Here is a 23,258-nt window from a genome sequence, read left to right on the forward strand (position 1 = left end):
TCTATTTCTTTATCAGTTTAACTTCTGTGCTTCACATGAAGCAGGTCTTTCTTACATCCGCAGGCTGAATTATATTAGGCTTACAAATGTCCTTTTTGACAAAGCATATAGTTAGGGCTAGATCAGGTGACCCTGATTCTTGCCTTAGAATTGGCTTAGGCTACTAGGGGCTTCCAATGATGCATTACTGTTTCTTCTTCACTGTGTGTTTACACACCTGCATTTAATTCTGCATTTAATCATTAGTTAATATTAAACTCTGGATCTCCTCCACAGTCTGTCTTTTGTCCTGTTTCTCTTCCCTCACCCCCAATCTGTCACAGCATATGGTCACCCCTCCCCAAACCTAGTTCTGCTTCAGGTTTCTTCTTGTTAAAAGGGACTTTTCCCTTCTCACTGTTGCCAAGTGTTTGGTGAAAGGGGGTCATTTGATTGATGGGATTTTCTCTGTGTTATTGTACGTTCATTACCTTGCAGTATAAAGTACCTTGAGGCAACTGTTATTATATTTGGCACTACATAAATGAAATTGAATTAAATCAATTTTAAGTGTCACAGCTATAACGTTTGTGGTAGTCTGAGTATCTTGACTTGACTTTAATACCAGTAAAACAGGAGTAAATACAGCAGAGCACAGGTGGGTTTGCAAGATAAACAACTGGAACTCAAGAATTAACTGGTTAATAAACTGGTTGAAAAACCATTCGTAGTTAAGCAAATGGTCCTTAGGTGCAAAAGTTCGATTACTGCTTTCTGCAGCAGTGAAGTTTGTTTCCTCAGAATGTGGGTTAACTCCCCAGTAAGGACCAGGAAAACCTCCCACCAACTTCCTGTCTTTGCAAAGTACTGTGATTGGGCTTGGCTTCCATTAGGCAGGTTATTTTCCAGCTGGTAAAAGGGGGAATGGACAAGGCAGGTACGTGGATTAGTCCAGATTCTCCAGAGAGGAACACAGGAAATGAAAGGCAGGTGAGTGTCTCACAGGTTAAACCCAAGCAAACAGTTCATAATTGCACTAAACCCCCTAAATAACAGTACCACAAAAACTGTTTAACAATCCGGTCCTGAGCAGCACTCTGAATTTAAATAATGAGGATGATCACTCAGGTGTACAACAGGTGTGCTTGCTCTGGGTTATCAGACACCACACCCACTGCTGTAAAGGATTGGTTAATCACCATTCACTTGCACAGAGGGGAGAGAGAAAAAGCAGGTGCCATACTAAGACAGGGTGAACCATTTCTATTTATTTATTTAACTGTATGTATTGTGTTTATACTTTTATGTTTAATTTTAAATCACCTGGAAGTTAAAGAATGGAAAAATGGTTAAATTACGTGAAGTTCATTGCATGAGCCGTATGAAACAAGGTTGGTGAAATTTAGGGGAAAGAAACTGTAGATATTGTCTTAAATGAATGTGCATTGCAATGTTGGTATCACATTTTTATTTTTATTTATTATTTATATTTTATTTATTTATCCTGCTTGTGTACGCTTTTTTTTTTTTGACAGTATTTGTTTTTTATCATCTGAGTTCATTCATGTTAACTGACACATGGTTATGAAAAATATTTATTGTTCCTCCAGCAAGACCGTAAAAAGCGAAGAAAAAAAAAAAATCTATTTCTCGTTTCTTTGACATCATTTGAGCGTCTCCGCTGGGGCTCCGCCTTGAACTTCTAATCCACCAATGAGTGATCGGGAAACTGTGAGTGCGGAAGCAAACCCGGAAACGTCACAAATCAAAACAAAACAGGACACGTCGGCTCTGTCACGCTGAAGTCCACTTTTAGCTGGGCTTTAATTAAATGCATTCCAGTGGATCTGAAGCCGCAGAATTGCTCAGTTTGTTTAAAAAATCGTTTACATCCCTCCGACTATCGCTCTTAAAAGTATAAATGGAGACGGACAAAGGTGTGGTTTTGGCAACAGAGAGATATGGCAGTGCAGAATCCTGGAAGTATGTATCAAAAGATGGAGTGATGGAGAGGAGGAGAGATGGGAGTGAAGGTCACTCAGGAGGAAACTCGGTTTTTGGAGTTTTTAAAGTAAGGCACAAGTGAACTTAATTGTGCTTACGCTAACTGCAAACATCAACCTGAAGTTTGAACTTTTGATTTCAGAGCGTCTTTCTGCCTCAAGGTTATCCAGAGAGTGTGAGTGATGATTATCTGCAGTACCAGTTCTGGGATACAATGCAGGTACAGTGGGTAATACAACAGGGATAGTTACATATCTGTGACATTAAACCCCTTCAGTCACGCTCTTCCTCCTCTCTCAGGCCTTCTCCAGTTCCCTGTCAGGGACTCTCGCCACTCAGGCTTCCCTCAGAGGTGTTGGTGTTGGAAACCAGGAGGCCACCGTAGCTGCAGCCACTGTTACCTGGTTATTAAAAGGTGGAAAAGTACATTTACATTTACATTAACCCTGCACAGCTCGTGCTGACCTCACTGGTGTTTCGATAACAAACAAATGTGTCTCCCTGCAGATGGGACTGGCATGTTGGGAAGAATCCTCTTCGCCTGGCAGAAAGGGTAAGGCTTATATGAGAAGATCTAACCCAGTGTGCAAAAGCAAATACTTTAGATTCTACAACTGTGGCCACTGATGATAAATTTTTTTTAAAGTGCATAAAATTCAGTGCTTTAAGGAAATTTAAGGAAGTGATTCTATCAGTATTTCCTTCAATGCCATTTGCCAGTCTCTTCTCACACACACACACACACACACACACACACACACACACACACACAACATTGGCTTTTGTTCTGATAGAAATTATGTTCAGAGTAAGTTTCTTCGTCTTTTTCCAGGAGTAAGCTGGACTCTGAAGCAAAAAAATGGAGGTATGTGATAAATGTGTAAGACAAGTCATTCCAGTCACCACAGGAAACCCATTTGAGTTTTGTTTGTTTTTTAATTCCCAATTAGACTTTTTGCTGATGTGCTCAATGACATTGCCATGTTCATGGAAATACTGGCTCCTTACTTTCCTGCTTGCTTCACCTTCATTGTGTGCACTGCAGGGATATTCAAGGTAACAAACAAACAAACAAACAAACAAAAAACGGGTTAATTCTGTTCAAAATTATTTAATGTACACCACAATTTAAAAGGCTATTCCCATTGCTAAATAGGTGATATAAAAATGAAATTCCTGTCTAGTTGACCAAGGACAGCCCAGGTGCAAGGATGCAGAAAAAGTATAAAACGTTACGTTGCGTTATCTTGCATGTCATCCATTTGTGTTTGTCTTCTCCAGTCTATTGTTGGAGTGGCAGGTGGTGCGACCAGAGCGGCTCTCACTGTTCATCAGGCCCGCAGAGACAACATGGCTGACATCTCTGCCAAAGACGGCAGTCAGGTAGCTGCCACTTCCTACTTTCATCACACTGTGTATCATCAAGCTAACCAACGTGAGCAGTTTTACACTGTTCATTGTCTACATGTTTTCAATCTTTCAAATGTACCAGGATGGAAACTTAATGTGATGGTAATTAGAAAAGGATATATTCTGTATACAATATTTTGGTGTGGCACAAGAAAGAAGCACAAAAAGCCCTTTAATGGTAGTTTTAAGTTAAACCAGGTAAAGCACGTTTGATTAATAATAACAGCAACATTTCAGGTCCCTGCTACTGAAGCAGATACATTTTATTATGTACACAATGTTTATCTCCAGAGACACACAGTAAAAAACAGGTAATTTGTAGCAAATCTGTAAAGCCATCATAACATCATCTCTGTGTTTTCCTTTAGGAGACTTTAGTGAATCTGGCCGGACTGCTGGTCAGTCTGATACTCATTCCCCTCGTCACTGATAATCCAGTGTAAGTTTTGCTATATTTCAAATACTAATTATATTCTTAACGGGTCAGTTTACCCAAAAAACATGTTTTTGCTCCAGCCTGCAATGCTGTTTATGATTGTTTTGATGTGAGGTTCTAGTTTTGGAGAAAAACTTTTTTTTCTTGGCACTTTGAGCCTTCAAGGTGATTGTGGTACAGTTTTATTATATTATAAGACAAGGTGGACATTTCCTTAGCTGGTACTTCCAAACCCAGACAAAATGATCTAGAAGGATCGGGTCAAGTAAATTTGACTTAAACGACTGCACAGCAAGTAAAGTTATCAAAGAGAAAAAAAAATAAAGAAAAAGAACAAAAAAATGATAATCAAAGTATAGGATAATAAAAAATAGTAATAGTAAATAATGTGGGTGAACTGTTGCTTTAGAGTGTTTCATGCCTCTAACATCACCCACCTCAGTCTCTTTCTCCCTTTCTGTCTTGTTTAGATTGACTCTCTGCCTCTTCTTCCTCTTCACCGTGCTTCATCTTTTTGCCAACTACAAGGCTGTGCGTTCAGTTGTCATGGAAACCTTCAACGAAGCACGGCTTTCTATCGTACTGCAGCAGTACCTGAAGGACAAACGAATCCTGAGTCCACCAGAGGCCAATCAGAGAGAACCAGTTTTCTTTGGTAAGAATTAAGTTTTTTGTGCTATCACACTGGCAGGGTAGAGTCCTGTGTCGAGTCATTGTAAATCTTATTAAGTTGTCTTCTGTTTTGCTTTTGATTTTGTTTTAGAGTTTGGGCAAACTGTGCCGATAAAGCTTGGAGTGAGGCTGCAGGAGATTGCACAGAGGTGATTTCAAAACTTGGTTTGCACGCATTTAAATGTTGCAGTAGCAATGAAAATATGCAGGGGAAGAGTGAGACAAGGAGGAAAAATCCAGAACAGGGAAGTTTTTATTAAATAGTTAAAGTCAGACACTGAAAAGCTGAAACGTTCATTTCTCAAATTACATGTTTTCGATTCTTTTCCTTGCGTCTTAGTTCCTCACACCAATGCAAGTGGAGGAAGCAAAGAAGAAGAAGGCTTTTCTCATTTCATGTGCCTCCTTGTCTGTTCTGTCCACCTTCCTCTGACCCCCAAATCAGTCTGTCTTAAATCACACACAGAAACCGTGACGGGCAGAAAGTTTGATGATCTTAAATAACTGAAACAGTTTATGGATAAAAACGATGAGCTGTTTAAAGATTCCTCCTCCTGCCACAGTTTGTGTATTCCAGCTGTGAGCCACTGGTCTGTTATATGTTGAAGTTAAAAACACTTCGGAAACATGTCATAAAACTAAAAGGAATTTCATTATCGTTCTGCTCATTTTGCAGCCCAGAAGATCTTGAGTTGGCTTTGAAGGAAAACAGCATGCCTTACCTGTTAGGAGTCAGAAATGGTATGCTGTCTTCCACCCATGCAAAGAAAAGCAGCATGTTTACATACTTGGAAAGTTATTTTTAAACCTCCTGTCTTTCTCGCAGGCTGTGTATGTGTTTGTTTGGGACCAGAAGCTTCAGTGAGTGACGAAATCAGAGCGATGTGCCAGGCGGTAGTACTCGGCAACATGCTGAGCTCGTCAAACTCCAGAGAAGCTACAGGGGCTGCACCGAAACAACAAAGTGAGCCTCTACCTCTTTCCATGTTTAACTGTTTAAATGTGAAGAACTGTAAAACTTCCTCTTTTCTTTTTAGAAGGTCACTGGGAAATGGTGCACAAGAGTCACAAGCTGATGGATGCCATTTTCAATCCATTACTTAAGGGTGAGCACATGCAAAACTGCTTTAACTTACCAATCATCCTCTCTGATTCCTTTAGTGGAAGCATGATTCTGGAACTGTAACCTTCAGGTGCTGAAGCTGCAGGATGGGACATGAAACGAACCCTGATCGACTGGGATGAGTGGAGAGTCGAGTGGAAAACAAAAAGCAGCTGAGAAGCTTTAAATAAACAAAGGTGTTTTTAAGTATGCCTGATTTGATTCATTTAGCTGCCCCAACTCTCCAGAGAAAAATAGTTTATATGTTTACAAGAATAATATTTTATTTATTTTTATATTTTAAGTAATTAAAAAAAAAACCAGCAGATCACCACGGAGAAAATGATCTTGGAGCTTTTTTTGTGTGGGTATTTTGAAGAAAATATCAAAGTATAGATGCAAAAACAAAACGGTAGGGAAGGGGGCGGTATTAAACTGCCTTAACCAATCAAGGCACAACGAAGAAGAGGGAGCAACAACATCCGGTGCAAAGCGGATATGTCAAGTTCGAAACATCGTTGAGTAAAATTATAATTTACTAATAGTACGTAAACACAAAATAATAATAATAATACTTGAAGTTTTCTTACATGCCACAGGGCTATTTCTTACTTATTGTTCTTAACTTTGTTTTTTTTGTCATTTAAAAAAAATTGAAAAAGTAGATTAAAATATAAGTGAATTTACAAAATGAGACAAATCACTATAAGAGTAAATGTAAACATAATAGATACATAATTCAGTCCTCCCAGTCAATTTTAGTCTTAGTGAATTGTGGCTGTGTTTTAAAGTACATATATATATTTTTTTAATGCCTAAATTCAATTTATTACATTACATACAGTAAGACAAGTGATTTTATGGACATATCTTTCTGGGGAAACCACAGTTGCTGAACGATAACACGAAATTGTAGACTTAACCCCCAAAAAGAAAAAGCTATTAGTTTAGGAGATCATTTCAAAGAAATATCACATTTATGGATCCAGCAAATTAATTTTCTGTAGTTTTCACCATATGGTTAAACATAATCTCAATATCAGGAATTTTCACAAATACCACGATTTTTGAAAAAACAAAAATCATATTAATTATCAATCCTAAATATTATTAATTTTTAATGATAAATGTAAAAAAAAGTACATATTTCTAAGGAAGAATAAATGCGACCTTTATTTTGAAATGTCCTTCCGGATGTTGAAGTGTCCAAATTGTTGTTAGCTGGAGACGTTTCTCATACAACTTTAGCGTTAGCAACAACAAAATCGGTTTTTGTGGTTCCAACTTGACCGAAATTTGACCATAAATGGGGAGATATACGTGTGCCTACAACTGCGACACCTCGAGCGATCCAGACGTAAAGTTTTTTAAGTAAGTTTTCGACAATAGCGCTGCTTTTTGGTTAAACTAAACCAACAGACAGCTAGAAGCACGTTTGTAAAGTAACAGTGGCTGACAGAACTAGGCTTGTATCAGTGTTAAGACTCAAATTTTCCACCTTTTCTCAACATTTTAAGCCCACATAATTAGATCTTTTTCTGTGTACATGGGAGTGCAGTTCGGAGTGCACCTGGAAAAGTTACCGAGACGTGTACACAAGCTCACTAAGCAAAAAAAGGGCATAAACAAATAAAGTTTATCACTGTACATTTTGCTGCAGCATTATTATTTTTTTTATGCAGTTGCAATAGAGGGGTTTTATTCACACTAAATTCTAAGTCAAATCGTTTGAGAACCACTTGTGAGCTGTGTGCTGTAGGAGTGACTTAAGGGTTTAAGGTGCTGGTGGGAGTGTATCAGGGATCAGCCCTGAGGTGCTTCTTTCAGCAACAAACATCATAGTCCATAGTTTTCATGGACTGTGATGCAGGGAACATTGTGACCTATACTGACAGTAAGGAACAGGTGTGAAGATGTGGACTTCAGAGAGAAGAGAAATGGTGTGATACTGCAAGAAGTAGATGTACTGAAGATAGATGAGTTTACATACCATCCAAAACAATAGACAGTGCATAAAAGAGGTGAAGAACAGAGTGCAGGCAGAGTGGAGTGGGTGGAGACAAGTGTCGGGTGATTTTTTTTTTTTTTTTTTTTTTTGACAGGATAGCAGCAAGGGTAAAGGGGAAGGTTTACAAGATGCTAGTGAGACATGTTATCATTTATGGTTTGAAAATGGTGGCACTAACAAAAAGACAGGAGGTGCAGTTTGAGATGTTAAGATTTTTATTGTAAATGAGCAGGATGGACAGGATTAGAAATGAGTATGTCAGAGGGACAGCTGAGGTTGAGTGTTGGGAGACAAAGTTAGAAAGCTGCATTTTTTTAGATGGTTTGGACATATGCAGAGGAGGGACAGTGGATATATTGGACAAACGATGCTTAACATGGAGCTGTGGATTTGGTAAAGGAGAACATACAGAGGGTTGCTGTGACAGAGGAGGATGCTAAGCATAGGTTGAGATTGAGGCAGATGAACTGCTGTGGCGACCCCTAAAGGCAGCAACTGAAAAAAGAAGAAGAAAAAAGACCACTTAAGATCCTCTAAATTACATCTATGAGACAAAAATACTCCAGATTAAGATCTTTAACAGTAAATTATGCTCTTATTATTATGTTTTTCTGTTGTTTAAGTTTAATTATCTAGCTTACGTTCAGTATATCACGCTGGAAATACTGAGTGTTATATTACATATAGCATATCATAATTAGTTTTAACAGAGTTAGTCAACAGGTAAAATTTACTGAACTCTACACAATTTTTAGTGAGTTACTTTTCACACGGGAAAAAAATGTTTTCTGTGTGTGCATGCAGGTTTCCCCTGTACAATCCCCGAAAACTTAAAAAATGGGTACTGAACATGAAGTGGAAGGACTGGACGCCGACTCGCTTTTCTGTTCTGTGCATCAATCACTTTGAGGAGCAGTACATTGACAAAACGGGCAAAAGTGTGACACTTCGGGAAGATGCGGTTCCCACCATATTTACACCGACTGACAACACACAGAAAAAGAAGGTTTGTGTGTATCATAGATAATTGTTGGCATCATTTAGAAATAAAACATTTGTGAAATATTTAAAGCTGCATAATGAAACTCCTCCTGTTTTTCTGTTTAAACCTCAGCGGCTTTTTAAAAATAAAGGTGTTGTTACTGTCTCCTTGATACAGGCTGCCATTAACCCGAGACGTAAACGACACAAGGTGAGCTGACCCAGACAGTTAGCTTTTTATTGTTTAACGTTTAATGTTATTCATTTTTCTAAATGCATTACGTGTTGTTTATTTTATTGTGAAAGCAGCAACCTGGTGCTAAAAGCTCAGAGAAGGATTTGGCTGCATCTGCAACATCAGCTCTCCCTGCAACAGACGACAGTGTCCGGGCCAAAGAACCCAGCCAGACAGACCAAGAGACATCTGGGTATGTAACTACACACAAGGAGACGTTTACTGTCCTAGTCCTCTTTTCATAAATCAATAATAAGCAGTAATGCTTCAGTATGCACAGTACGGATGCCCTTCATGAGGGATTTGTGTCTCTTCCTTGTTATCTTTCACTTTTTAGGCAAATGTGTGAACAGCTACACTATGGAGCCAGTTTCTTAAATCATTAATTATACGTCTAATAAGTCAGTGTTTACAGTTTGAAGACTGCCATTAGCTTCTTGTGCATATTTGCTTGTTAATTATTAATAATACATTTATTTGTAAAGTGCATATTTACAAAGTGCTTAACCGTTTGAATAAAACCACACATTAAGGATAAGTGTACATAATTAAACATGCAGTTAGTCTTACATTCATTCCTGCATACACACATTCAAAGAACCAAGGGCCAAAAACAACAGTCAAACAATTAAGGAAAAGCGGAGTTATGAAGCGTCACTGAAAACCAACCATAAAAAATTCAGCCAACCTGATAAGCTGAGGAAGGTTTAGCAGTGGCAACCTCAAAAGCATTATTACCTCTGGTTTTAAAGTAAAGACGTAAAACAGTTAAAAGACCTTTTCAGACCCAGATGACCCTCTTCAGTCTAAGCAGATCTGCTGTATAGGTAGGAGCCAAGCCATGTAGGGCTTTATATGTTATTAATAACATTTTAAAATGAAGAAAGGTTTAATTTTTGCAGTGTTTGTTCAATAAAGGAAACAAGGCTGGATGAGGTTAGAGATCAAAATTTAGATTGTGGTAAATAATATTAGCAGCATATTCCATATTATTCTCTAAAACCAACTTCCTCCTGTTCTCATCGCTCCTTAATTCACTGAATCTGCAACTTTTTTGTTATATATTTGCTGAGCTTTTAACATTCACACCATAATGAGGTTATGAGAAACAGTTTCTAGGTGTCACAGATTGATTCAGTTATATTCCACTGTATATTTATAGTGACCGTGTAGTTTGGGAAAGAAAGCCATATTGCTGACCAACTTGTAGTCTCGAGTTTAGTTTTAGTGCACTTCTTATCGTTCACACAGGTGTACTTAAAAGTGCTGCCTTGTAGTCATAAGCTATACATTCAAATATGCACATAAATTCTGAAAACAAAGCATTTTTCTTTGCGTGGTTTTGATGCTTGATATTTATTTGCTGAGAAAAATATTTGTTTTGTGCTCAGTGAGGGACATTTAAGATTTGTTAGAAGTTTTAGAAGAAAAGCAAAAGATTAAAAAGGATAAAAGGACTAAACATGTTACTTCTGACTAGTCAGTTTCTCTCAGAGGTATAAAAACAATCTGGTTTGTCAGCTGCTACCTGCTGAAAGATTGTGGCTCATAAATGTCTTTATAGAAGCAGTTAGCATTATACAAACGCCTCAGATTTTAAATTGATATATATTTAATGCACAAGCCTAAAAACCACAGTAATCTTGCAAAAAGGTTGTTTTGGATGGTACAGTTTGCAGGTATAACACAATGTCAAACCTAAGTTGTTGTTTTTTTTTCTTTTAAAAGCTGATAAAAGCATTTAAGATGACATTTTCCTGCTGTACACGCATTTAAAAACAAATTTACAGTCATGGTGGTTTGCTGTATTGGTCCATTGGAGATCTGCCCACTGGTTAGGTCACTAAACCAGTTTTCAGATCTAACCAAAGGTTTCCTTGGGACTTGTTGTGTTGGCAAAGAGGACTTTCTGGTCGATCACAGGTTTTCTCTTGGAAAAAGATCAAATCAAATCAAACACCAGAGAGGTTTCTTTGGTGCTTCTCCTTCATAAATTTAAAATTTTTCCTGTTCTTTTATTTATTTTGTTAATAATTTCTGTACAGATATATATTATCGTTTCCTTAATGTTTTACGTTTTTTTCTGTTTTAATGATTAGAGATCCCAAAACGTCAGAGAAATGGAGGATTATAATTGATGAAGCACTGATGAAGATCGATTCATTTCCACACTTTTTTCATGGAGATTACTGTGTACCACAGGTAAATGGAATTGTATTATATACATACTGATCACTGGGATAGCTTAAGAGTTTGTTTAGCTAATCTTATGGCATTTACGGCATATCCGATATGTTTTATCTTGTTGTTTATCTTCATTAGTGCGAGTTAATCTATGTGTGTGTTTCCACCTGCATCAACAGAGTATCCACTGGGCTCCAGATAATAATTTCAGTGTAAGTAGAATATTTTCAGTCTACTGGGGATGTAATAATTCTCTGAAACTGGATGAACGGATGAACACTAAAACCACAACCCTGATCACTTGATTGGATCATAAACAAAAAATAAACTTTTATTCTCATATATTTCCAGTTCACCCACTACTGGGACATTTTTAAACAGAATTCACCAGACTAGCTTTAACCAAGGGCTCCACACGGGTATCAGGACACTAAGTGTTGCGCACAATTGTGTCACAGTTTCCTGTCTCTGCTGCAGAATTCTTACACCCCTTTAATCTGTAAAGGTTTGTCTTTTATATCGTGGAGCACTTAATTCACCTCCTCTTTTGTCATTTTTACAGCCTGAGGATAAAGACAATGAAAACATTATAGAGGTACGTCTGTTGTACGATTACCTGCAGGTGTTACTCCAAATCCAAACCAGGGTTTTGGGTGGTTTTGTCCCTCTGCCTGATGCATTGTCCTGACTGCAGGTGAAGGAGCCATGGGAGTGGCTTGCTCTGGATGTCCGAGGACCGCTGCCTCAAACAGTAAACGGACACAAATACATTTTGACGGTGACCGACTTCTACTCCAAATGGGTGGAAGCTGTGCCGATGACAGCGTGCCTCCCTTCAGATGTGGCAAAGAACGTCGTGGACATCATTGCGCACTTTGGATATCCACTGAGAATCCTCTCTAGACTGCCTCTTGACATAGTCCACAAAGTGAGCGCGCACACTTGATTAATCTGCCTGGACTGTTTTGCAAAACCTGATTTCATATCAACATCAAAAATGTAGTTGAAGTTTAGAAACTTGCATTTTTTAAAGTGCCTTATAAATCTGACTTGGAATTAGTGCCTGAAAACCAAACCCAAGGCAGTTAAACCCATGTGTAGTTATTATAGTGACATGCTTTTAATTTAGAAGAGCATATTTAACCTTCACAAGACCAACTCGGCAATCATATAATGCATAAAGAGAAGCTAATATACTCCTCCTTATTTTCTTTCACACATATACTGTTGTGGTTTGTTCCAAATGGGTAACAGTTTTGTCTTGTGGTACTTGCATGAATACAGTTGTTTTTTTTAGAGTTCCAGTATAAAAATATGGTGCTGAGAATGAAACTTTATCTATTCTGTGAGATGTCATGATAATTAAATGCTAATGAAATAATATTGGTTTTATTTTTGTTAAATTAAACATATACTCTGAATTGTCCAGTATAACATGTTATACTGGAAATGAATTACCACCAGCTGAAAAAGCCCTTTGTGTCTTCCAGCTCATAATATAATGCATGATACTTTTTTTTGTTATAAACTAATGTTATAGAGTGTCCTCATTGTCCAGTTTCATACAACTGTATACTGTGTGAATGTCTTCCCGATGACAGATCAACCGAGAACTGAAAGATCAGCTGAAGGTTGCTGTTGCTCTTGTGGTCTATCATCAGCAGACGGGCATCGCAGATATGATCACACCACAGCTGATAGACAGGTCTGTAAAAAGCCAGGGTGTGCTAATATTTGTTTTTTGTGACATTTTATAGTCTTGTTATGCCTTTATACCTGTAGTTTTGTTTCTTTTGGTCCTTTTCCAGATTTGATTAATTTTACCAAAATACATTTTGTCATTTGGATGAACTACAAAGTTCATTCTCTTGTTGTTGCAGGTGAAAACTTGTAGCTTTTAACACAGGATTAAAACACTTAGGTTATTAATAATATCACGAATGCTAAAGTCTCTGAAGTTTTCTGTTACCATATTGGTTTTGCAGTTAATAGTTTTAGATGCATTCGTGCTTTTAGGGCAGTTATAACTGTGCATGCACCAATAAATCAGGCAAACATCAGTATCTGTTAAGTGGTGATGTAACAGGATTATTCATAGTGAGTCATTCAAACCACACAGGAACATGTTTTAATGCATTGTGTTGTTGATGGATCATCTCTGAAATATAGTCCGTTTTCATCATCTTCTTCCTACCAGATGATAGTGGGAGACCCTCAACGTGAACTTTTATTGAGAATAGTTTTATCCAGATCTGTGCTAATGTGTTTCTATCAGCTCGACCATAACTAGCCACCTGGTAGTAAAGCATATGTCAAGTATCCCAAAGCTGCTGTTATTTTTTCCATCTACCTTAACATCGAAAGTTATAGCCGAGCTCTACTTTTTTCTTTTTTGTCAAAAAATATACTAAAGTGAGAATTTTGTCAACTTCAGATGGAAATTAGCTCTTCTTTACTTTTGGATGTCTGGACATGAAACTTTATTGAAACAGCGGTCACGCTCATTTTATTGGAGCTGAAAGAGTCTGGACAATTTTGAACTCTCTGTGGATTCTCAGTACTTGTTTTGTTGGGAGCTAAAGGAATATTTGAACAACAATTTTCTGCTGATGATGTAGTTGTCTTTTATAATAGTATTTATGTTTTTTTCTCAATGAGATAAAAGGGAATAAATAACACCAAAAATATAAAATATCTGGCACCTGTGGACCAAACTGTTATTACAAACAATTGGCGCATAATACCTGGATGTTCGGTCATGATAGTAACATCTCAGTGCTGTAATGTTCCTAATCAAACAGGATGGTGAACGATCTAATAGAGGAGCATGCAGCTGACTGGGATGTTTACCTGCCTGCCAAAGTGTTCAGTCTGTGCTTCAAAGAGCATTCAGAGACCGAGGAGAGGCCTTTCTCAGTGCTCTGCTGTAAGGGAATAGAGCCTGTTCAATTCCCCAGAGAACTGGATGTAAGTGTAGGTTTTAAAATTTGAGTTCTAATAAATCTTTAATAAATCTTACAGGTAAAGTAAAATGACTTTCTGTGTAATCCATTTTTTCACAGTTTCCACTTTCCAAGATCCGAGAGAGTGCCTTTGTGGTTAGATAGAAGTTTATTCGGTGAGTTTTATGTGGAGTTGTGCACCACACTGTAATATAATATTCTGTATTTTACTGTTGTTTGGAACTGTGTGAAGCATATGGGGCATTTGTGGAATATATCACTGGGATTAGGTAATTACTGTTTCTATAGCAATTATTCAGGTTTATATTTTCTCTCGGTTAGATTATTGAGGTGTTCTTTTAACAAGCATCAGAAATCAGTTGAACGACTTCAAATCCAGCAGTGAGACGTCTTAAAATATTATGCCAGTTTTAGTGACACTACACTGTGTTGTTTTAAACTGACTTAACAGTGATGTTCAACTTGTCTCAGTTTTATTTTCAGGTCACTTTAATTGGAAACAAACTGGAGCTGCTTTAGCAGCAAACCAGGGAAGAAGAACGTGTTCAGTCCTGGAGGTATTCGTTCTGGTGGAAACCCTGATGAGTGGACCAGGATGTTCTAGTACTGAGTTCTGTGGAGAGGATTTGTTGATGAAGCTGTGCATTTCGACAGCATTTTCCACTTTGTCTGTGATACACTGAGATGCTCCACCTATTTTTCATTCGCAAGTATTTTTGGATGTAGTATTTTAATTCAGTTTTTTGCTGTAGCACTGCAGCAAAATGTCTTGCTTAAAATATATAGCAGCATGTCTGCAGTGTTGAGACTGGAACAAGCTAAATGTAGGTTAGGAAGGCGAGACAGTTTTCTGAGCCATAGGAGACTGATCAGTATAGCATTATTATTTTTATGACTTCAAGCAGTTCAGCCACCTCCACTGGTAAGGTTTAGGCTGCTGATCGTTGATGTTTTCTGTTTGTAAAAAGGTAAAAGATGCCAATAAACTTTATTTAAATATCATTTTTAATCACTAGTGAATAGTTTTTGTTTATTGACTATCCATGTTATTCTTATCCAATCTGGGGGTTCTTGAGGCCAACTCAGCTACCTTAAGGTGAGAGAGGGGTACACCCTGGTTGCCAGCCTATCGCATGATAACACAGAGAGACGGACAACCATTCATACTTACAATCTCACCTACAGCCAATTTAGACTCGCCAGTTACCCGATGCATGTCTTCAGACTGTTGGAGTAAGAGGACCCAGACTGGAAAAAAAACAAAGTAAAACTTTCTTCTTCTTTTTTAACAATAATTTCACAAACAGCTGATTTACAAGTTTTCCAAGAATCAGTTGACGAGCCTACAACTCACTTCTGCTATTCTTATTTTACAGTAAAGAGAAGTGTGTGTTTTTCTGTCGCACTGTTTTTAGACACTGCTGACTCCTGAGGGTCAAGACAGAAAACCAAACCTCAGCTGTTGTCAGGTCAGTCATCCCACTCATCTCTGAGGGAAGGAAGGCGTGATGAAACAGTTTAAAAGGTGTCGATGTTACAAAACTTTACTTGTGTTGAATCCAAAAGGAGGAAGCTTCTTGCGAGATCAGAAAAAATCTGAAAAGAAATTAAGATTTCCTTGACCTACCCCAGATCTCAACAAAATAGATGAGTTCATTTATAAATATCCAGAATAATTATAAATATTTTATAGATAAACACACACACAATCTTTGCACTTATAAAATAATTTTGTATTTGAACACTATTCTCATCTGCTAAAAACAGTATTTTTAACTCTAGTGACTGCTAAAACTATCAGCTGTAAAATCATCTACTAATCTGTCTGCTAACCATCGATGGCAGGGGTATCAAACTCAAGGCCCAGGGACCAAAATCTGGCCAGCAATGACTCCAACCCGGCCCACAGGTTAGCTTTGAACAATATTCAAGCAGGGCACTCATTTTAAGCTTTTAACCGTGCTTTTATAAGATTTACAACTTTTCATGCTGATAAGGACCTCACCCATTCATACTACACCAAAGTAAGTAACAGATAAACCGTTAAATGGCAGAGTTCCTGTTTCGCCCCACTTACTATGGAAATTTCTGATTTTTTGTGAATTAACAAAAGCATTGTTTTATTTTAAATTTTAATTTTCCACATTTATTTAAGCCCAGAGTTTCAGTATTCATGCTCACGTGTTGACTTTTGCAAAACAAAACGTCTCAGTGTGTGGGGAAAAACGTGGTGCAATCCTTCATAAAACGGGAGCTCCGATTAACTCTGATAATTTAAGCAGTTATGAAGAGAAATAAGACATTCAGACAGATATTCTCCTGTTGCATTAGTTTGTGCATGCACAGAGTGACGGCGCTGTGCGCGCTGCCCTCAGCTGGTGGATGGTGGAGTTAAAGCGGTGGCTGTCTGATGCTGCTCTGAGCTCATAGTTGTCGTTGTGCAGTGCAGTTTTTCTCCCCACTGTGTGCAGCCAACCGCAAGAAATGGTGAGTGAGGAAAACACATACAGAATATAGTGGCCTGTTGACTACGAAAAACCGACTTTAGGTCAGCCGGCAAACCCTCCCCAGAGCGGTAAAATGCCTGATTTGAGCAGCTAAGCTGGTCACAAAGCAATCACTCAGAGACGAATGTCTTTGTTTAGCTAACCTTTGCTAGCATTGGCTAGCTTCTCCTGCGTTAGTCAATACAGTAGCTCATGGTGGCTCGTTGCGCTATACTCTTCAAGTTGATAGCAAGTTAAGCACAGTGGGGTCCGATCAATGTGAACGAACTGACTGTTGTTCGAGATAAATCATCCAAATTTTTGTGGCTCAAATAGCCATCTAGCCGCACAAAAGCTAACTGGCTAAAGTTATCAGCTAACGCTGCCATGTATGTAACTTAGATAAAAAATGGTTGTTTAGCGTGAGCGGGGCTTGTTTTAAAAGTTAGAGGAGTTGAAACACAAACTGTCAACTTTATAGTTCAAGTCTGTGAAAACAGTTGATCGAGGAAGCCGCTACAGCTGGCGTTAACAGATGGCTGAAGCTTTGGTTAAAACTGCCTTAGCTAAGCTATGTGTCACTGCGGCTATTTAAAACGTGAGGTGTAGAGAAGTGACTTGGCTTACTCATAAAGTTACCAAAGTGTTCCCACACAGAATAACCTGGTTAAGCAGAGACTGTTTCAGTTTATAAACGCCCATCTACCGTCTGTTTGTTTTGCTCAAACTTTAACCAGCTTTTTCTCACGTGATAAATCTATCTGGTGATGGCACTGGATACGTTCTGTAGGCTCAACAGAGATGAGCAGTATCTGATATAAATGCTCAGAAAACAGAATTGAGCTTAATTCAGTAAGACAGGACGTGTGTTTCTGAGAATCAGGGTTACAGTGTTTATCACTATCATCACTATCTGATTTTCTCCTGTCACTTCATCTCACTGCAGGATGTGTTTCTAATGATCCGACGTCACAAGACGACCATCTTCACAGATGCCAAAGAGTCAACCACAGTCTACGAACTGAAGCGCATCGTGGAGGGCATTTTAAAGAGGCCACCTGAAGATCAGAGGCTTTATAAGGTGAAATAAATTACCTGGAAACCTTGTTAATAGTATTTTTTTAACCTTACAATTTTATACTCTAAGCAATGTCTCAAAAAAAGATTGTTAATCAAAATAATAGCTGGAGCTCTAATACCTGTCCTTTATTCACTTGACAAAGCTGTTCTCACAAAACGTGAATCAAAGTTTTCTTTTGTTACTTGAAGTCTCCCCTGAATGTTTAGCCCCAGCAGTCAGCGGACAGGAGCAAACTTATAATTTATAACTGAAATCAAGTGACAGTAACATATTTTCAGAAATTAGAAGGAAGTCCTACATTTCCTCAAGCCCCCCCCCCCCCCCCCCCCCTTTCCCCTCTCAATGTAAAAGTGAAGTTGAGTCAATGTCAATTACAAAAAGCTTGTCCTCCATTTCAGTTTGTCAGGAAAGTCTAATCTTTCATTTAAAAAAAAAAAAAAAAAAAAATCAAAGTTTTTACAAAGTTTAAATATTTTTACTTTGGTTCAGGTTCTATCTGAACACATCATTGGACTTCCTTTTTTTCCTTTCCTCAAACTTTGGCTTTTTGTTGAGTACAAGCAGTCTTCACATCAGAGAACAAGGCCTCGCCATTTTCGCTTTGTTACAAAACAGTCTGTCCTGCAAACTTGATCCTGCAAATCTCTGAAGATGTCTGCTTCTTTTAACTCTTTCTTCTTCAGGATGACGTGCTGCTTAATGACAGTCAAACTCTTGGAAACTGCGGCTTCACAAATCAGACAGCCCGGCCTCAGGCCCCGGCCACGGTGGGATTAGCGTTTCGTCTGAGTGGTGAGTAGTTCATCTTCTAACCCACCTCAATACTAGATTTTACTGTGAGCTTATTCGCTTGATCTGAACTCAGGTTTAGGGAAAAAAAGATAACAGCCAAATTCTACATTCTGGATTCTGGTTTACACTAAGCAACTTGTCACATCGATGCGCTATACAATCCAAATTATCTCTAAAGTTCCAAAAACATACCTACCAACATTTAAGTTTCAAAATCTGGGAGTTTGTAGTTCTGTTGTAGCATATATATCAGGCCACAGACCGTGAGTCGTTTGGTATCATACCGCAAGTTGATGCTTGGGTGTGAAATTTGTGGTTTTCAGGGTTTTTTAACGTTATTTTTTTTATAGTTAACTCGGTTTCCCTGGGTCTTTTCTCGTGTGTTATGAATAAATCTTTTTTTTTTTTTTCTTTTTTTTTGGGGTACCGGTACTGGTTTTATTTTGTTGTATTTATCCGCGACACCTTAAAGGGCGGCTCGTGAAAAGATTGTCGAACATAAACCGGTCCGTGGCGCAAAAAAGGTTGGGGACCGCTGGTTTAACGTACATGCACATATCCAAAATGTTGCTTTTTGTGAAAAATTTGTCCTCAAAAGAATGTACTACTAAAAAAAAAAAAAAGAGTCTGCATCAAGCAAAGATGAGCTGGTTCTGCTGTTTTTAAACAAGAAAATGAAGAACCGGAGATTCCAGGTTTGTCCAGTTCCGATAAGAAGGCAGAATTTCATGGTTTGGTACAGGAGTTGAAGCTGTATCACGATGTCAGTGGGGCAGTTTGAACCCTTGTTGGCAGAGTTGGGACCACATCTGAGGAGGCAAAGAAATCATTTCAGAGAGCCGACTAACGGCGTTTAGCTGTGTCTGAGCTGAAATTGTATTATGTTACTATTTGTGTATTCAGTATCGGTGTACATTTGGAGCTACAAGCACACTTGTTGGTAATTGCAGTGGTCTGATTGGTGACGCCTGTTCATTCACATGATAAAAATTGAGCTTGATCCCAAAAAATTAGTACTATAAAATTACGCAGTCGGTGGGACTGGCTGCACCAAAATGCTCGCAAGAATCTTTCACGCCCAGCATGTAAAGGCTTTAAGTACTTTCCTGAATAACTTTAATAGGATATGTTCCCACCACAACTAATGGGTAAGCAAAGCTAGTCATAGTTTGCTGTTTGAACTGTAAGTTATTGTAATATGTTATCCTCTTTCAAGCCAAATGTGAGCTATAACCACTTCTGTTAAATTGTCCAGCTTTTAAAGAAAATTGTTGCAACTTGTTGTCTACAGTTGGAAAGAGGCGTTTATATTTTTACAAGTTTTTGATTATGTGTTATTAACTCTGGAAGCTCGGTTTGGTAAATGTGTCCAACTTAGCAAAGTCCATCACCCTGTGTCACACACACTGAAATGGGTACATATGTGGCTGAACTCATCATTGTTTATGTCTTGCGATTTTACTGCGTCTTTGTAGTAAAGAAAGATGAAATGGTAAAAAGAGGTAATTTATTTAGAACTCAGCTGTGGTGTCTGTGTAGAGATTGGCAAGGCACATCCTTTGAATCGGGTTGCCAGTTTGTGCCGCCAGATGGGTTGAAATTGTATTTGGAGTGTGTACTGTGTGTGCATTTCATAGACAATCTGGCAAATTGGGCAAAGTTGGCTCAACGTACAAAATGTACTGATCCGTGTATTCCAGTTATTCATGGTAAAGTTTAAGAGTCGTGCAGGTTTGGGAGTTTTCTGAGAGAAACCGACTGCCGGGAGATGGTCTTAAAATACAAGTGAAAACAGGAAAAATGGGAATGTTGCCAGAAAAGATTGCCAGAGCTTTTCAAAGAGTTTTTCTTTGTCACTCAGGAAATGCCATTTTTTTTTCCAGTGGAAGAAGGAAAATACTTTTTAACTTATTCAGTGTTCAACATTGGTCTAGTTGTCCAAAACAAACACTTTGTGACTTTTTGGCGTTTTAAAAACTGTTATTTTAAAATTCAGGTCCCCCTGGATACAAAATTATTCATTTCTTTGGATCTCCTTTCATGTTACTTTGATCTCTTTCCAGAATTTAATGTCTCTTTTGTCTCTCTTTGTGTTTTAACTTTCTGTCGTTCTCCCAGATGATTCCTTTGAGCAGCTGAGGATTGAGCCCTTCTCCACTCCCCCTGAGCTCCCCGACGTCATGAAGCCCCAAGATTCAGGCAGCACAGCCAACGAGCAGGCTGTACAGTGAGCTCAGAGGCGGGGGAAACGAGAGGGACACACAGGGGGTCGAAGGGAGGGGTTGAATTTTTGGGAAGTGATGCCTCAGCGGGTGAAGTTTTGCCTTGCCGACGACCGATCTTCAGCTGGGCGTAAACAATTTCAAACGCGGATTCCCCCTTGGTGTAAATGTGAGGGTGCTTCAAAGTGGTTCATTTTGTCCTGAAATCGGCGAACGCATGCTAGATAAATTGATAATTACACAAAAGACCCCACAGAGATACCTGACGGACTTGTCACGACACTGTCAGTCATCCACGGGGTTGGTAAAGGCTGAACATGAATAATTGTACCTCGTATTTAATGAATTCTAGTCTTTATTTGGAGTAAGGCTGATGCTGCCTTACTTGTGTTCTTTAATTTGCTGGCTTCAGAGTGGGATTTGACAAGGTGTCGCATTTTTAGGTTTTTATGTTTGTGTTTCTTTATTAAAATATTACTAGGATTAACTTTTTTGGGGTGTGGTTTGGATATGTGTTGCTGCAATAGCTTGGAGTTTGTGAATATCTAAGTTACTGAGACTGAATGACTCATTTGAATCTTCAGTACACGTCTTCAGGCATAGCAGCAATCAAAATTCAAGTTGTGGCGATTATTCTTTACTTTTCCCTTCTTAACATTGATGGAGACCTCTTCACCTTTCCTCAGCAACGATTGGTTGTAGCCTGTGACTTGCTTGACAGTCTGAAGTGAAGAGGTGACACGTCGTGGTTAAATTATGAGCTGTGCCTGGCTGCTTATTTTGCCTCCCATTTATCCCGGAACCATAGCTCATTTATGTCATGCTGCAGTTTGTGCTGTATTTTACACTGTTAATACCATAATGCGTATTATTTTCAAAAAATAAAAATAAAATTGTATTAGAAATAAACACTTCTGCACATCAAAACTTCACATTATGGTGTAACACTGGGTCTCATGATCTAGAAACTTAATAATGATTACAAAAAAAAAAAGTCTGTTATTACAGGAAGAAGATGTAATGGCCTGGTGGGTGTGGGAAAAGACGCTGTTTAATATTACATTTAAAAGCATATTTGAAGATTGAGGCTGTTAAACAGTGGGATGTGATGATCAAAGTTGCACTTGTAACTGGTTTAACATTAAAAGAATTGTTTTTCACATCTGTGTACTGTTGTGTGTTTGTACAATTTAAAGTGATCTTTGAACATAGACGGTGTAAAATGTTGCCCACAGCCACTGTGGCCTTGATGAAGCCACGATGTTGGTGTTTTAGCAGCTGCTGTTAAAACACCACAAGCTACTTAGGAGGTCTGTACCGCACAGAAAATCATATTTCGGGAAATCTGACAAGTGGATGACTTATTTAAACACACAGATTGTAAAGCTGTTATGAATGACGAAACTATCCATAGGAGCCAAAAGCCATTGTTGAGCCAGGCTGTAAATCTGTGAATTTTAACATTGAAATCTGTTGAAGCCAGCTTTAGAAGTTTGATTTGATGAATTGTGCAGCAATTCATCAAATCCACAAATGGATTTTCCTTACAAATGTGCCACCATTTAAGGCAGGGGTGGGAGAACTCAAGGACCCGTGTCCTGCAGGTTTTAGATGTCTTTGATCCAACACAGCTGATTTAAATGGCTAAATTCCTCCTCAACATGTCTTGAAGTTCTCCGGAGGCCTGCTAATGAACTAATCCTTTGATTCAGGTGTGTTGACCAAGGGTGATATCTAAAACCAGGACACCAGATTTTGAGGCCTGGAGTTCCCCACCCCTGATTTAAGAGGAAATAAGCAGGCTGTCCGATGGTATAAGATTTATTGCCGAGAAGCGCTGTTGTAACAAAGGACTTACTTTATGTGCCAAGCTCATTTTTTGTGTTATACATCATGTAGCACTGTTTCTGTTTTTTAAGGACCAACGTCTTGCTTAATCTGGCGTCGTCCAGCACTGGGCAGGTTCTACTGGTGTGTATTAAATTGGCTTTCTAACTAATAAGGAACTTTATTCAGCCAGAATGTAATTTGGCAGGATATGTGTTGTTTACTCTGAATGATAGTAGGACCCAGAACTGGGCATTGCTTCGTCTAAAAATCTAAACCACTAAACTGCGAAGTGCAGTCTCTTATTTATCCTGTCTTTTAATTACTGCTATAATTATGGATATCAATCTTTTGGTTTTCTGTTATATAATGTTCTGGCTCTTTTCTATTTACCATCTACTTCACTGGAAAGCATCAAAATTGGACTGAAACAACCAAAATAGTGACGATAACAGAAGAAGTTGGGACTTTTTATTGCCTGTGGTGTAAATAACCTCCTTTTAGGAAAATCTTCTTGTTGACTTAAAAATAGATTTGACCATTCTTGTTTATTTTCACCTTTAACTTTCTGAGACATATTTCTTTAACGCAGTATTCAAATGAACAAAACAATATGTGACTGTAATTAAATATGCTGGGTCTACTTTCAAGAGGTAAATAAATCAAGACAAAAAAAGTGATAACTATCAACATTTCAACTTTGCCAGAGCACTGACATCAGAAACATCTCTGTACAAACTAATACAAACACTAATTTGTGAAAATGTTTGAAAATTTCTCAAAAGATATTTTTCATATTGCAGTCCAAAACCAAATGTGTATAATATTTATTGTGTTCATATTGTAAATACAAATTAACAATTTTTAAAGTTACAC

The 23,258-nt window shown here is 38.2% G+C and overlaps 3 protein-coding genes across 7 annotated transcripts; all 3 read left to right on the top strand.

Annotated features, from left to right (window-relative positions):
• The first annotated feature begins 1,203 nt into the window (after window positions 1-1,203).
• rusf1 (RUS family member 1) lies at window positions 1,204-5,840 on the top strand. Of its 4 annotated transcripts, none has more exons than XM_085272004.1 (14): window positions 1,204-1,231; window positions 2,126-2,203; window positions 2,284-2,398; window positions 2,491-2,536; window positions 2,816-2,848; window positions 2,934-3,039; window positions 3,265-3,366; window positions 3,762-3,832; window positions 4,300-4,484; window positions 4,593-4,650; window positions 5,178-5,242; window positions 5,328-5,465; window positions 5,539-5,607; window positions 5,695-5,840. In XM_085272004.1, the coding sequence occupies exons 2-14, from the start codon at window positions 2,198-2,200 to the stop codon at window positions 5,778-5,780; spliced, it is 1,080 nt and encodes a 359-aa protein (XP_085128130.1). In that variant the 5' UTR covers window positions 1,204-1,231; window positions 2,126-2,197; the 3' UTR covers window positions 5,781-5,840. The 4 variants fall into 4 exon arrangements, with proteins under 4 accessions (XP_085128130.1, XP_085128131.1, XP_085128129.1 ...); XM_085272005.1 differs by lacking the exon at window positions 1,204-1,231 and adding an exon at window positions 1,299-1,370; XM_085272003.1 differs by lacking the exon at window positions 1,204-1,231 and adding an exon at window positions 1,719-2,050 and having other exon boundaries at window positions 5,542-5,607.
• Window positions 5,841-6,801: 961 nt separating this feature from the next.
• LOC146576606 (uncharacterized) lies at window positions 6,802-14,983 on the top strand. 2 transcript variants are annotated; one of them, XM_085272006.1, is made up of 12 exons: window positions 6,802-6,974; window positions 8,416-8,617; window positions 8,771-8,803; window positions 8,902-9,020; window positions 10,927-11,029; window positions 11,191-11,223; window positions 11,574-11,606; window positions 11,706-11,939; window positions 12,613-12,716; window positions 13,813-13,978; window positions 14,074-14,129; window positions 14,446-14,983. In XM_085272006.1, exons 1-11 carry the CDS (start codon window positions 6,910-6,912, stop codon window positions 14,116-14,118), a joined length of 1,137 nt encoding a protein of 378 aa, XP_085128132.1. In that variant the 5' UTR covers window positions 6,802-6,909; the 3' UTR covers window positions 14,119-14,129; window positions 14,446-14,983. The 2 variants fall into 2 exon arrangements, with proteins under 2 accessions (XP_085128132.1, XP_085128133.1); XM_085272007.1 differs by having other exon boundaries at window positions 14,458-14,983.
• A 1,287-nt stretch (window positions 14,984-16,270) lies between these two features.
• elob (elongin B) lies at window positions 16,271-21,715 on the top strand. The gene is made up of 4 exons (XM_085272009.1): window positions 16,271-16,461; window positions 17,407-17,541; window positions 18,225-18,333; window positions 20,452-21,715. Exons 1-4 carry the CDS (start codon window positions 16,459-16,461, stop codon window positions 20,562-20,564), a joined length of 360 nt encoding a protein of 119 aa, XP_085128135.1. The 5' UTR covers window positions 16,271-16,458; the 3' UTR covers window positions 20,565-21,715.
• Window positions 21,716-23,258: the final 1,543 nt, after the last annotated feature.

Source organism: Mchenga conophoros, linkage group LG4 (assembly GCF_057382185.1).
Source record: "Mchenga conophoros isolate Kocher_MC1m ecotype Shallow Benthic linkage group LG4, M_conophoros_male_GT1.1, whole genome shotgun sequence".
In the NCBI taxonomy this organism is placed as follows: domain Eukaryota; kingdom Metazoa; phylum Chordata; class Actinopteri; order Cichliformes; family Cichlidae; genus Mchenga; species Mchenga conophoros.